We start from the raw sequence: 14081 nt of genomic DNA, 5'->3' as shown, positions 1-14081 counted from the left end.
AAATGTCTTGCCACAGTTTCCTTGTATGATCACAATGATGTAAAATACACTTTGGTTGTGAATCACAAGGTGAACTACACACAGTAGCCCCGCCTCTCACAGGACTGTAGCCAATCACAGTGTAGGATTGCGTGGCGTTACAATCCGTGGCCACTTAGATTTCAGAGGCGGGGTTTATTTAAACGTAACCACGCCCTCACACTGTCCTCTGTTCAGTGTTCAGCTGAAAGCGAAAGTAAACCAGTCCGACATTTTGTTGTGAATCTGTTCAACATTTCAGACGTGAAATGGCGTTAATGTGCTGAAACTTGCTGCTGTTTCTGTAACTGAAGTTGGGAGATTTATATCGCGGTAAGTGTTTATTTATTTATCTAAATGACTATTATATATTTGACAGAAGTTTTAAATGAGAAATATCCGAACAGGTTCAGAAGCTGATCTCAGACCTGCTGCAGTCCAACACCGTTTCTACTGCTACTGTAAGTCCATTTACACCTGAGCTGAGCTTTATTTACATTATTAAAGATTATATGTCTGAAATCATGGCTGAACAGAGCTTTAATCCTGTAGAGAAAACATCACTTACTGTTCTAATAATGTCATGTTTGGGTATAAAGACCTAGAAAAGGATTCAGTTATAAACATCAGGACAGGATTTCAGTCAACATTATGATTATTTTGTTCGAGTACCTCTCATGTAAATATATGCATCATAAGTGTATTAGTCATGTTATTTTCTGATGTAAAAAACTAGCCATAGCATGTCATCACACACAATATCACACTGATTAAATCATGTTCTTCATGTAAGACTTCACATTCATTTTAGAAGCTGAATTAGAATTAATTTTCACCCCCATGAGAACCTTGTTGTTCGTTTCCACAGACTGCAGTCATGTCTGACCCCAGTGACGTTCGGATCACCTTAATAGGAAAAACTGGTGTTGGAAAAAGTTCTGTGGGAAACACCATCCTCGGCGAGAACAGATTCCCTCGAGGTTTTGGCTCTTCATCAGTTACCAGACGATGTCAGATAGAGAGTGGTGTGATTGGACACAGGAGAGTGACCGTTGTTGACACTCCAGATTTTTTCCATTCTACACATGAAGAAAATCTTGTCAGTGAGATAGACCCTAGTGTGACATTACCTTCTCCAGGAGTTCATGTATTTCTCTATGTGTTAAAACCCACCACATTTACACAGCAGGAGGCAGAAACAGTGTCACAGTTTAAACAGACCTATGGAGAGGAAGTGTTTAGATACACAATAGTCCTGTTCACACATGGAGATCAGATTCAACATGAAGACATGAGTATGTTAATCCCACAGAATGAGCTCTTGATGAATTTAGTGACTCTCTGTAGTGGGAGATTTACTGTGTTAAACAATGACGCTCCAACAGACAGAGAACAGGTTAATTATCTACTGGGTATTATAGACAGAATGGTGTCTGATCAGGAGAACAGCTTCTACACGCTGGAGATGCTGCAGGAGGCATCAAGGAGAGCTGAAGAACAGGCAAGAGCAGTGAAATCTACAGTTAAACGTTGGTTTGTTAATCAGCTGAAATATTTGTGTGTAATTGCAGTTTTCTCTCTATCTATGGGATTTGTGTTCAGCAGAGGTTCTGCAGACAGATGGATGTTTGTACATGGCTGTGGTTTGGGAGGGTCAGCAGCAGCTTTGGGACTGATTACAGGAAAGCTCTGGGGTCTGATATGGAGAAGTCAGTTAAAGATGTCTTGCTCATCACCTCAAGAGCGTCCTAAAGTTTTCCACCAGTGCTTGAAAAAAGCCATTGGTGTCGTCTGTGCTGGTTTATTTGGGTCGTTTGTAGGCTTCGCTGGTTCAGACCAGACACCAGTGATACTGTTAGCAGCGCTAGCTGGAGCTGTTGGAGCTTATACTGCAATGCACAGGGGACAGTAAACATTATACTGAATATGAATCTACACTAGCAGTATAAAGGTGAGACGTGTTGTGACTGTGAGATCTGTGAGGTTCAGTCACTAATCACTATAAAACATCTACAGAAATCTACTGAACACATTCACATCATCTGTATAGAATTGTTTTACACACACAAAAGCACTCTGTATCCCTCTCCCTGATTATATTAGTGATACCTAACTGTGGTGATGTACTTGTTTTATGTCAGTAATATGATGTGTTTGATGCAGTCGTCACTCTTCTGTTTGTTATTTTGTCATCTCATCACCTCATGGACGAGCTGGTGAGCTGGTGTGAACATTCATAAAGTTCAATATCAATAAATTTAGCTGTTATTTTTATCTCATCTTTTTTGCATGTGTGTTTTTCCTCAGTTTTATTTAGTTATCTACTGGAATCTTAATCATTTCACTCTGATCAAGATAGACACAAACCACTGTAGAATACAGAACACACCCTGGCTTGAGGCAGGAAGTCTCTCTCTCCTGTGTGTGTGTGTGTGTGTGTGTGTGTGTGGGGAGAGAGATATATATGATGGTATCACTGCTGCTATCACTTCAGATAGAACAGAAACTGATCTCTTGGAGGATCCACAACATTAAATCTAATTTAAACTGTAACTGTAAACTTTCCCATTATACCTGAAGGTGGCGTGTGTGAGCCTAAGTGAACAGATCTGATATAAACAATAACATTCCAAATAAATATAGACATGAAGAGGAACAAGTGTGTGTCAGTCTGCAGCAGATACAGTGTATACACACACACACACACACACACAAACACACTGTTATAGAAAGATTAAAATAAAATATGGTTCTAAAACTAAAGCAGTTATAATAGTCATCTTTGTGAAGTTCCTCCTTATTTCTATAACACACACAAATAATGATATATTTTAGGAAATTCACTGTGGTTATAGAAATCTGTATATAATTATAATAAATTATAATAAATAAATGACAGTATTACTACTGACAGTAATGTTTTATTAGTGCACACATCATTAGTACACATCATGTTGAGAGACTTGACACATTTATTAAGATACAGATTTAAAATGATTCTATTCTGTACACTGGCCGTAAACCTGCCACTGCACAGCTGAGGAAAAGAAACACAATATAGATTCTACTCACACATAAACACCTATTATTATTATTTTTCTCACTGATTATATAAAGACTATATATATGAACTCTACAGTGTTCACTAACACATTTTATTACAGTACACAGGATTATACATTTTACAGGTTATAGGTGATTTAGACAGGATTTGTAAAATTCAGTATAACAATCTAAATGAAATCTGATTTAATATGAGAGAATAATTCAGACAGAGTAACCAGGTCTGGTGTTCATTCTAATCACAAGTCTTATTTCAGATCATCTACTTTTTATTTTAGAATTATTTAGACAAATAATAGCCTATAGCACCACCACCAACACAACCAATAGCAGCACCAACCCGAGCACCAACCCAACCACCACCCCAACCACCAACACAAGCACCAACACAAGCACCAACACCCATGGCAAGAATTACAATAATCCATTTCCAGTAATTTGTCGTAGAACTGTCTGCTTCCTCAAACATCTGATTGGAGTAACAGGTTCCTCCGTTCCTCTCCACCATCCTGTCTATCTTCTGCAGTAGCTCACTGACCTGCTCTCTGTTTGTCAGCTCTTTATTATTAAACACATGATATCCACCTCCACACTGCTGGACAAGGTCACTTAAAGCCTTATTCTTTTTAATGAATGTCTCGACATTTACCCTCTTTAACTGGTCTCCATGGGTGAAGAGAACCATTGCATATTTCCTCACTTCATCTCCAAATAACGCTTCAATTTGCTGAATAATGTGTTTTTCCTGTTCTGTGAACCTTATATTCAGTGGCAGAACAATGAGGAAAGCGTGAGGTCCTGGACTGGACAAAGACATACTCTTCCGTATCTCACAAGTTGTTTCTACAGGATCAACATCTGTGTCAAAGAAACCTGGAGTATCGACCACACACACCTTCCTGTCCTCAACAAGGCCATGTTGAGCTTCACTCTTTCTGGTGATAGAGTTCAAACTGAGTTCAGATCTGAATTTCTCCTCTCCCAGGATGGTGTTTCCTGTAGAGCTCTTCCCCCATCCAGTTTTCCCTAACAGCACAATCCTCAGGTCAGAACTGCTGTTGGTGTTCTGTGGTCTTGTTCTCTTCCGATGTGGTGCTGATTGAGGAAAATAAAATGTTTAGAAATCATCTTAGAATCTCAAAAGTGTAAAATATTACATCACTTAAAATAGTCAGTAAGACATGAATGACCTGTTTACATGAATAATAGATTACTTATGATTAATAACTCACCAGATTTAATATATTTCTTGACAATTTTGTTCAGAAGGTCTTTAGCTTGGTCACTTTTTGTTTTTTTACAGGACATCTTGTTGTTGAAGACGTGGTGTCTGTAACTGTATCTCTTCATCAGCTCCATCAGAGATTCTGTATTAATGATGAAGTTCTCTATGGTCTGTTCCTCTTCCTCTAGTTCATCTCCTCCAGTGAAGAGGATCCAGGTCTTTTCCAGACGCTGTGGTCCTAACAGAAGCTCGGTTTTCTGCACAGCTTTCAGATCTTCCTCAGTAAATCTATCTGCCCTGATGACCAGTAGATATGTACAGATGTCTGATTCTGACTCACATGAGCTGAAGACCTTCTGACATTCCTGTATGACCTGATCATCACTCAGCTCAGTGTTACAGAACCCTGGAGTGTCGTAAACAGTCACTGGGAGACCAGAAACTGTACCATGTTCCATCTGAACATGTTTAGTGACAGAGGTGGGACTTTTCTTTGAGGTGAAAGCTGTTTGTCCTAATATGGTGTTTCCTGATGCACTTTTACCTGAACCTGATTTTCCCAACAAGATGAAATTAAACTGTGGTAGTGACATCTTACTGATGTGGCTCATCTTCATCAGACTGTAGAAGACCTGTTTACTGGAGAAGAAAACCCACACACACACACACACATACACACACACATACATACACACACACACACACACACAGACACAGACACAGACACAAACACACACACACACACACACAGACATACACAGACACAGACACACACACACACACACACACACACACACACACACAGACACAAACACACACAGACACACACACAGACACACACACACACACACACACACTAGTTTATTCCCTAACTTATTATTGTTAGATTTATAATAAAACCCTTAACACAATGTGAGTCCTGTATCTGAGGAGTTTCTCCTTCTGTAGATTCTCCTGCTGCTAGCAATAAAAACACAATAAAGCTGATCTTTACATTGTGTTGTGTTTTTATCAGTAACTTTATTAAAAACTCTACATTTAATCTTCTTCTAACATTTCTATGTTTTTCTGATTGGGTTTTATTTAACAGATAAAATGTCTTCCGGCTTTTCGGTGCTGCTGCTTATTTTTGTCACGCAGCTGAAATAAAAACCTGAAAATATTCGATTTGGTAAAATACACATTAAAATATAAATTAAAGGTTAAAATCATTATAAAACGATTTATAATAACTTACCGTCTAAGATTATATTTTAGATTAAAAGTTCTTTTGTGAACGTCGAGTTGTTCACAAACACTTTCACTTCCTCACTACAGTGTGTTTATCTGTCGTTCACGAACGAATCAATTCATCGAACCGACTCTTTTGCAGTGGAGAGTCGACTCTCACGTCTCTACAATTCCCTTGTTAAGACACAAATCCACACCCACAGTATTAGTTACTGTGATGTATTGAATATTCTCATACTGACTACAAAATAATGTACAGAGTAAAAACAAGGTCCTCATTTATTAACCATCTGTACATGTGGTTTTGTGTGTAAACCGTGTGTGTGTGTGTGTGTGTGTTTACATGCACAGAATGATGAGTACATTTCCCACTCATTAACGTGTATATGTATGTATATGTCCCTAATTTCCCCACAGGGATTTTGGGTTTTGATTCTGATACGTGGTGAAAAAAATGTAAAAGTAGGTAAAACTAACTGCAGAGTTTCTACATGACATATGTTTATATCAGTATACCTGAGAGAGTAATGGACTGATGTCAGTGATCACACCATGCAGACAGACGACACTGACTGAATGTAAAGAGTATAATATATGGAGCATTTAATGACAGATTGGGATTAAGGCTTGTGTAAAGACTTTACTCCTGCAGGAACTCTGTTCTCTTATGTACAGGTACATTTCAGACAGAACTGAACACAATCCTGACATTTCCAAACAACCCATGAACTGAAGGAGCTGAGAACATGTCAAACTCCACACAGACCCTCATCTGACACCAGATCAGGACTGAAACCAGAAACTGCTGCAAAACTATAATCACTGATGCCCACTGTTTATTAACTGTCTGAATTAAAGTGAAATAGCAAACATTTCTGTATCATCTCACAAGATTCATTTATTTGAGTAATTAAACATAAACCACAAGAATTTAACTCAATTCAAATTCATGTGTACAGTGATTTTAACAATGGACAGCTTTACAGAACATAAAAAACGTAGCACAAAATGTTCATTATACAAAGATTAATATAATACAAAGATTAATATTAGATATATTTAAATGTGTTTGTATTTATCCCCAATGAACAAGTCTGAGGTGACTCAGGTGACTGTGGGGAGGAAAAACTCCCTTAGATGGTAAAGGAAGAAACCTTGAGAGGAACCAGACTCAAAGGGGAACCTCATCCTCATCTGGGTGACACTGGGGGTGTGATTATAAATATACAGTCTGATAAATGTTGTATTGATGAGGAGGTTGTTGTCCTCAAAGACCACATGGAGAAAGCATGTGCATATATGAATATGTGAAGAAAAACATTCCACTGTGCTGTAATGTATGTGTGAAGATAATAAAAACAGCTGGAATCTAAAACAATGTTCAGTTACTGATTTCTCAATAAGTTCACAGTCATAAGGTATAAACATGTTCATTTATTCAGTCACTTCAGTGTCATTTCTATAGATTCTATAACATCAGTGCAGATTATTTTTCACTCCAGCATTTGAGCTTGTGCAAGACACGTTTCAGTATTTCCTCACTGAACTGACTTTGTTCTGCTTCCTGTCTCACTGCATTAAGTTTGTGCTCATAATATCTTTTATACTCGGTCAGTATTTGGTTATTCCGGGTGACCAGATGCTGCAGCTGTTTGATCTTCTTCTCCTTCTCTTCTACAGATTCTTTTAAGACATCGAGGTTCTCCTGCAGTTTCCTCTTTTCTTCCTGAAATTTGGCCTCTAGTTCCAGTTGTTGCTCATGTAGTTTCTGCTCGTAGAACTTCCTCAGTTCATCTTCCCTTATCTTCAGCCTCTGTTCCACCTCTCTGTACATCTCACTGGTGTAGAACTCATTATTATTGGCTAAAATCATGCTGTCTACTTTCTCCAAGAACTCCACAACCTGTGTGCGGTCCTGGACGTCTTTATTGTTAAAGACATGATATCTCTGTCCACATCGTCTAATCAGGTCTTTGAGGGGCTCGTTAGCGCTTCTGAGGTACTCTTTAATCATGCAGCTCAGGTCATCACCATGTGTAAAGAGGATCATGGTGTGTTTATCTGCTTCTTCTCCAAAAAGTGCTCTGATCTTCTCCACTGAGAGACGTTCCTCCTCGGTGAAGGGGCCGAGTGAGATCACCAGGATGATGGCGTGTGGTCCTGGAGCCATCATGTTAATGCACTTACTGATCTCCTGTTTCAGCGCTTTCTCAGAAAGTTCAGTATCAAACAGTCCAGGAGTGTCCACCAGCACCAGCTCCCTCCCAGCTACATCTCCAGTCTCCTTCCAGCACACTTTAGTTATGGATGATCCACTCTTTGCGGCTATGAAGACTTTCCTGCCCAGGATGGTGTTTCCTGAAGAACTTTTACCAGCTCCAGTTTTCCCCACCAGCACCATCCTCAGTGTGGACACTGGAGATAAAGAGAAGAATTCATCCTTTAAACTGTGACAGTAATCTGATCCAGAGATTTCATTTGATTCAATATTTTATTTTTGTTATTTTGTTTTCTCTGAACAATTGCCATGTAAAAGTCAGTTTTTAAATTGTAATTATTTTATTGAAAAAATAAGAGTTCTATTATTTTATATACCTTTATCAGCCCTGTGGAAAAAGTAATTGCCCCTAAACACAATAACTGCTTGTACCACATTTCACCTGTATTTATCTAAGGTCAACATCTCTTCTTTGGATCGTGGTTTTGTGATAACTCTCATGTTCTTGAGCTTCAGATCACCAGCTGATAACAGACATTCTTCAGGATTTTCTTCTAGAGAGCAGAATTTATTGTTCTACAGATTATAGTCCCCCAGGCCCTGACCTGTCACACCATCCTCAGACCATTATACACTCTAAACCCAGATTTTGTGTCAATGAAACATGGTCATTACTTATTCTTTGTCATTTTAAAAAAAAAATGTTGTCACTACTAATTCAAATTAGTTGTTTGCACTATTCAGATGAAATATTGTTAAGCAGAGACAACTTGGTATGTTACATTTCTGTAAGGGAGGGGCGGGGCAGGGAAGGGGAGGGGCGGGGCAGGGAAGGGGAGGGGCGGGGCCTGAAACAGGACGTGGCAATGTGCGTTCTGGTCCTCGGCGCGCAAACCGTGGATTTTTGAAAGCACTTTGAAACGGTGAGTGTAAATAGTCTAATATATAGAAATCTTTCTGACAATAAATGATTACCCTAAAACCGAACTGTTAGTTAAATGTTTATAAGTTAACTTAGTGTAAATGTGACGATCGATGCTAGTTTTCTTTCCTCATTTTCTGTCCGTTCACAGTAACATGAGCTATTTCTGTCAGGTCACATTTAATAACGTTAGCCAGGGTTATATGTTCCCAGTTACAACGTTTGTATTTCGCTGACATAAGTTTTTTTTTCCTTGATTCATATAAGCATGTATGCATGTACACGTGCTTGTCGCTAATGCTAGCTAATGTCTCTGGTGTCTCTTGAATAACCGTTCAAAACGTGTTTCTTAAAGTTTCTTTTGAAACTTTTATTATATTTTGTTTGTTTGTAGTATCAACTTGTTAAAAAAATGTAGTCATTAGCAGATGTTCATTAATGTTTTACATTGAAAGTGATTTGCTAATCTAAACGTTTTCTTATGCTCTGTTTTCACAGGTTCTTTTGAAGATGCAGTGGAAGTTTTGTGAATTTATATGTGACAAACGATGTTACCTATTAAAACATTATAGTTAATTACCATCAGGGCTAAGCTAGCTTCAGAAGCCATGCCTGTTTTTTGTTCTCAACATGCACAGAGTGAATCTTTGAACAGATTCTTGTTCCGATTGTCCAGTCAGTGCAGTAAGTGCTCTTAACATTTACCAGTGTTCGGCGCTTATAGTGTACTGTACTGTATGTTAAAACTGCATGTTGTTGCTCTATTGATATCATAACCTCAAAACCTGTCACCAGTGTGTGCAGGAGTGCGTGCATGTGCTCTTTTCCCTTTATTTTATCCAGTTTAATGCTTTATTGTTGAATTATGTATTTATCTCTAAACACTGTATTGTTAACATTGTGAACTTGAGTATATTGCAGTCTTACCTGTTTTTTGTCAACAATAAAAAAATGAAATGGTGTTATTGTTTAATTTCTTATTAAATTAATATATAAAATCTCATTTAAGTAGTATAATTTAAATTATAAGACATTAATAGTTATTTTATAAAACATATGCTCAAAAACATTAGTAATGTGAACTAATGAATTTCAGTAAAGACTATGGTCAAAGTTTGCGACATCGTGTGCCCAGATAAAAGGCAAGAATCAATGTGATCAATGTGCACAGTAAATCAGAGTGTAGCAAACTGAGTTTGAATATATGTTTTCTTTATGCACTTTTTCTACTCCAAGGCATGAACTGTTAATAGTCGAAAAGTTGGATTTTCATCAAATGAAATGATTATTTTTGGTTGTTTTGTTGTTGGTTTTAAAAAAGATCCACTTCAAAAAGGAACTTAAAATGATCCAGTGAGAGGAATCATTTATTTTAATTATTTAAATAAGAAACGAACAGCACTGATGTGTCTTTTATTTCAAATTTAATTTCTTATGTGTTTGTAATATCAAGCTCTGGTTGTTCCAAATCCTGTGTTCAAGCGAAACTAAAGTTTGTTTCCATATGAAAAAGGTTGAACATTACAAATCAGTTGTAGTTCATTTTTCAATAAATATTCAGTTTGGCCCGTGACTTTATCTCATTTTTATATTTTGGCCCACTGTGAATTTGAGTTTGACATCCCTCTGCTATAGAGTACAAAGAATCTTGTGATAATGATATATCCCTATCAGAAATTCTTCAGGCTATTAAGAGTGTAAAAGATAATAAAGTCCTGGCTGTGATGGTTTAACATCTGAGTTATATAAGATGTTTGTTGACGTTTCTCCTTTCTTACTAAAAGTATATGAAAAAAGTCTTGATTTAGAAGTACTTCCACCTACAATAACACAAGGAGTCATCACCTTAATATCCAAACCCAATAAAGATAAAGAATGTCTAGGACATTGGAGACCAATTACCATCTTAAATAACGATTACAAAATTTTAGCCCTGATTTTAGCCAAATGAATTAAGGATGTCCTTAACTGTGTTATTGATGAATCACAATCAGGTTTTATGGAGAAACGTCACATTACAAATAATAAGATTAGTCCTAGATATCTTACAGATTACGAAGATCTCATCCTTAATGACAGTTACATGCTTTTCTTAGACTTCTACAAAGCCTTTGATTCACTCGAGCACAACTTCATATTTCAAGCTCTTACCAAATTTGTTTTTGGAGATTTATTTTGTAAAGCCATCAGGACTTTGTGTAGAAATAATAATAGTGTAATTAAATTACAATTCAGAACCTCACCTAGATTTAAGTTGTCACACGGCGTAAGACTGTCCTATATCTCCATATTTATTTTTGCTTGCCTCTCAATTTTTAGCTCTGCATATTTCCAGTAGTAATTTACCAGGTATTACGATTGACAATAGACACATTATTATTAACCAGCTGGCTGATGACACTTTATTTTTAAATGATGCCTCTCAAATTCCTTTAACTTTAAAATTGATTGATTTCTTTTCCAGTGCTTCAGACTCTTTTTAAATATTAACACATGTGAGTTGATGTCTGTTAAAAACTATAATACTCCCTCCTTATGCAATATTAATGTGAGAGATCAAGTTACATACTTAGGAATTGTAATTAATAAAGAACAAACAATAAGATGTAAACTCAATTTCAATCCCGTAATAATGAAAACCCAAAAGAAAATAAATTCTTGGTTACAGAGAGACTTAAAGAAAGAATCTTACTCCCTAAAGCCGAAGGATTGTCAAGACTAACGTACTGTATGCAGCTCTTTCCTTAGAGGTGAATAGAACATTAAAAAGGTTGATAGCATGTGAAATAATTTTGTTTGAAAAATAAAACCCACTTATTAGAAAATCAGTCATGATGAATCCACTAAAAAAATTGGGGTTGGATTTTTTAGATTTTACTACATTAAAAAATTCAATTCAATTCAATTGAACTTTATTTGTATGGCGCTTTTTACAGTTGACATTGTCCCAAAGCAGCTTTACAGAACATAAACATAGAACAGAAGGTAAACATAAGGAGAAATATAAATAATTACTATAATAAAAATTCAAGATATATATAGTTCACAGTGTGTATGTATGTATGTATGTATGTATGTATGTATGTATGTATGTATGTATGTGTGTGTATGTATGTATGTATGTGTGTGTATGTATTATCCCCAATGAACAAGTCTGAGGTGACTCAGGTGACTGTGGGGAGGAAAAACTCCCTTAGATGGTAAAGGAAGAAACCTTGAGAGGAACCAGACTCAAAGGGGAACCTCATCCTCATCTGGGTGACACTGGGGGTGTGATTATAAATATACAGTCTGATAAATGTTGTGTTGGTGTAAAAGATCACATGGAGTTCACATCTCCTCTTAGTATCACAGAGTCTAACTGGAGCTGGTAGATCTCTAGATATCTCAGGATTCTTACAGAGTTGCCCTCATCTCATTGGAAGACCGACATCTTCATTGCACGGAAGACAATCACAGCTGGTAGATGTGCCTCGGGATGGGTAGAAAGAGAGAAGCAGTGGAGAGGAATTAACGTATCTGCTGTTCATAAACGTGCAAGTCTAATGTTATAGTGCACAATATTATGGGACGTATTATGTGTACGTCTGACTAAAGAGATGAGTTTTTAATCTACATTTAAACTGGGAAAGTGTGTCTGAGCCCCGAACACTATCAGGAAGACTATTCCAAAGTTTAGGAGCTAAATAAGAAAACGCTCTACCACCTTTAGTAGACTTAGATATTCTGGGAACTACCAGGAGTCCTGAGTTTTGTGATCTCAGAGAGCGTGAAGGATTGTAACGTGTTAGAAGACTAGTTATATACATGGGAGCTAAACCATTAAGAGCCTTGTACGTAAGTAGCAGCAGTTTGTAATCAATTCTAAACTTAACAGGTAGCCAGTGTAGAGATGATAAAATTGGGGTTATATGGTCATACTTTCTTGTCCTAGTGAGAACTCTGGCAGCTGCATTTTGGACTAACTGTAGCCTATTTATTAAAGATGCAGGACAACCACCTAGTAATGCATTACAATAGTCCAGTCTAGAGGTCATGAAAGCATGAACTAGCTTCTCAGCATCAGATACAGACAGGATGTTTCTCAGCTTGGCAATATTTCTAAGGTGAAGAAGGCTGTGTTTGTAATATGGTGATATGATTTTAAAGACAAGTTACTGTCTAATAAACACCAGGTCTTTTACTGTCGAGCTACTAGTAACAGTACATCACTCTAAATCAGTGGTATCAAACTCAAAGTCACAGTGGGCCAAAATATAAAACCGAGATAAAGTCACGGGCCAAACTGAATATTTATTGAAAAATGAACTGCAACTGATTTGTAATGTTCAACCTTTTTCATATGGAAACAAACTTTAGTTTTGCTTGAACACAGGATTTTAACAGCTTGATATTACAAACACATAAGAAATTAAATTTGAAATAAAAGACACATCAGTGGTGTTCATTTCTTATTTAAATAAATAAAGTAAATGATGTCTCTCACTGACAGCTGGGCAGTATCAGACGTGTCGCTGCTCTCATCTACAGCAAGGGAGTATGCAATAAAATCTTTTCCCTTTTTTATTAGTTGTTCATGTAGATTGGTGGAAAGCTCACATGCACGCGCAGCCACGGTGTTCCTGCTCAGGCTCACATTTAAAAATTCTTGCCTTTTATCTGGGCACACGATGTCGCAAACTTTGACCATACAGTTTTTGATAAACTCTCCCTCATTAAAGGGCCAGGCAGATTTTGCAATCTCTGCTGCCACAATAACGCTTGCCTTTACAGCAGCTTCACTTTTTGATTTTGCTTTCATAAACATAGTCTGCCGGGAAACCAGACTTTTTTTCATCTCCTCCACCTTCTGGAGCTTCTGCTTTACATCCAGGTCCTTATACTTCTCATAATGTTTCATTTCATAGTGACTTCTTATGTTATATTCATTCGTTACAGACACGTTAGCTCCATTAGCACACAAGACAAACAGGTCACACCCCTGCTCTAAATGGAAGTTAAATTGTGAGAGTTTCTGTGTACTGGTTTTTGGACCTATAATAGTATTTCTGTCTTATCAGAGTTTAATAACAGTAAACTGCAGCTCATCTGATCTTTTATCTCTCTATGGCACTGAGTTAATTTGGACAATTTAGCTGTTTCATCTGGTTTTGATGAGATATATAACTGTTTGTCATCAGCATAACAATGGAAACTAATCCCATGTCTTCTAATAATGTTCCCTAATGGAAGCATGTACAGTATATCAAAAAAAGCAGAGGTCATAGAACTGATCCTTGAGGGACACCATATCCTTTGGTCGATGCTCTGTTCAGTTTTCTGCTGCATATGATTGGAATCACCTGCAGCAGTCTCTTAAGCTTAGTTCATTTATATCACTTTCTTCCTTTAAATATTCAATTCAG

At 37.1% G+C, this 14081-nt stretch overlaps 3 protein-coding genes across 3 annotated transcripts in view; 1 reads left to right on the top strand and 2 right to left on the bottom strand.

The window, feature by feature from the left end:
* Positions 1 to 5661, bottom strand: part of LOC132842107 (GTPase IMAP family member 8-like) — an 8050-nt gene extending 2389 nt beyond the window's left edge. The window contains exons 1-4 of the mRNA XM_060864778.1: positions 5544 to 5661; positions 4314 to 4945; positions 3364 to 4176; positions 3029 to 3055 (exon numbers count right to left, since the gene is read on the bottom strand). Coding sequence (XP_060720761.1) covers positions 3029 to 3055; positions 3364 to 4176; positions 4314 to 4923 — 1450 coding nt within the window. The 5' untranslated portion in view covers positions 4924 to 4945; positions 5544 to 5661. The remainder of the gene's footprint in view (positions 1 to 3028; positions 3056 to 3363; positions 4177 to 4313; positions 4946 to 5543) is intronic.
* Positions 218 to 2297, top strand: LOC132842495 (GTPase IMAP family member 9-like). Its single transcript, XM_060865224.1, has 3 exons — positions 218 to 351; positions 426 to 479; positions 887 to 2297. The coding sequence occupies exon 3, from the start codon at positions 896 to 898 to the stop codon at positions 1928 to 1930; it is 1035 nt and encodes a 344-aa protein (XP_060721207.1). The 5' UTR covers positions 218 to 351; positions 426 to 479; positions 887 to 895; the 3' UTR covers positions 1931 to 2297.
* A 513-nt stretch (positions 5662 to 6174) lies between the features above and the next one.
* LOC132842496 (GTPase IMAP family member 7-like) lies at positions 6175 to 8493 on the bottom strand. Its single transcript, XM_060865225.1, has one exon. It carries the CDS (start codon positions 7935 to 7937, stop codon positions 7023 to 7025), a length of 915 nt encoding a protein of 304 aa, XP_060721208.1. The 5' UTR covers positions 7938 to 8493; the 3' UTR covers positions 6175 to 7022.
* Between the last annotated feature and the right edge of the window lie 5588 nt (positions 8494 to 14081).

The sequence above is a fragment of the Tachysurus vachellii genome, chromosome 3, assembly GCF_030014155.1.
Source record: "Tachysurus vachellii isolate PV-2020 chromosome 3, HZAU_Pvac_v1, whole genome shotgun sequence".
Classification (NCBI taxonomy): domain Eukaryota; kingdom Metazoa; phylum Chordata; class Actinopteri; order Siluriformes; family Bagridae; genus Tachysurus; species Tachysurus vachellii.
The sequence above is the reverse complement of the archived record's forward strand: the minus strand, read 5'-3'. Positions and strand labels throughout refer to the sequence as shown.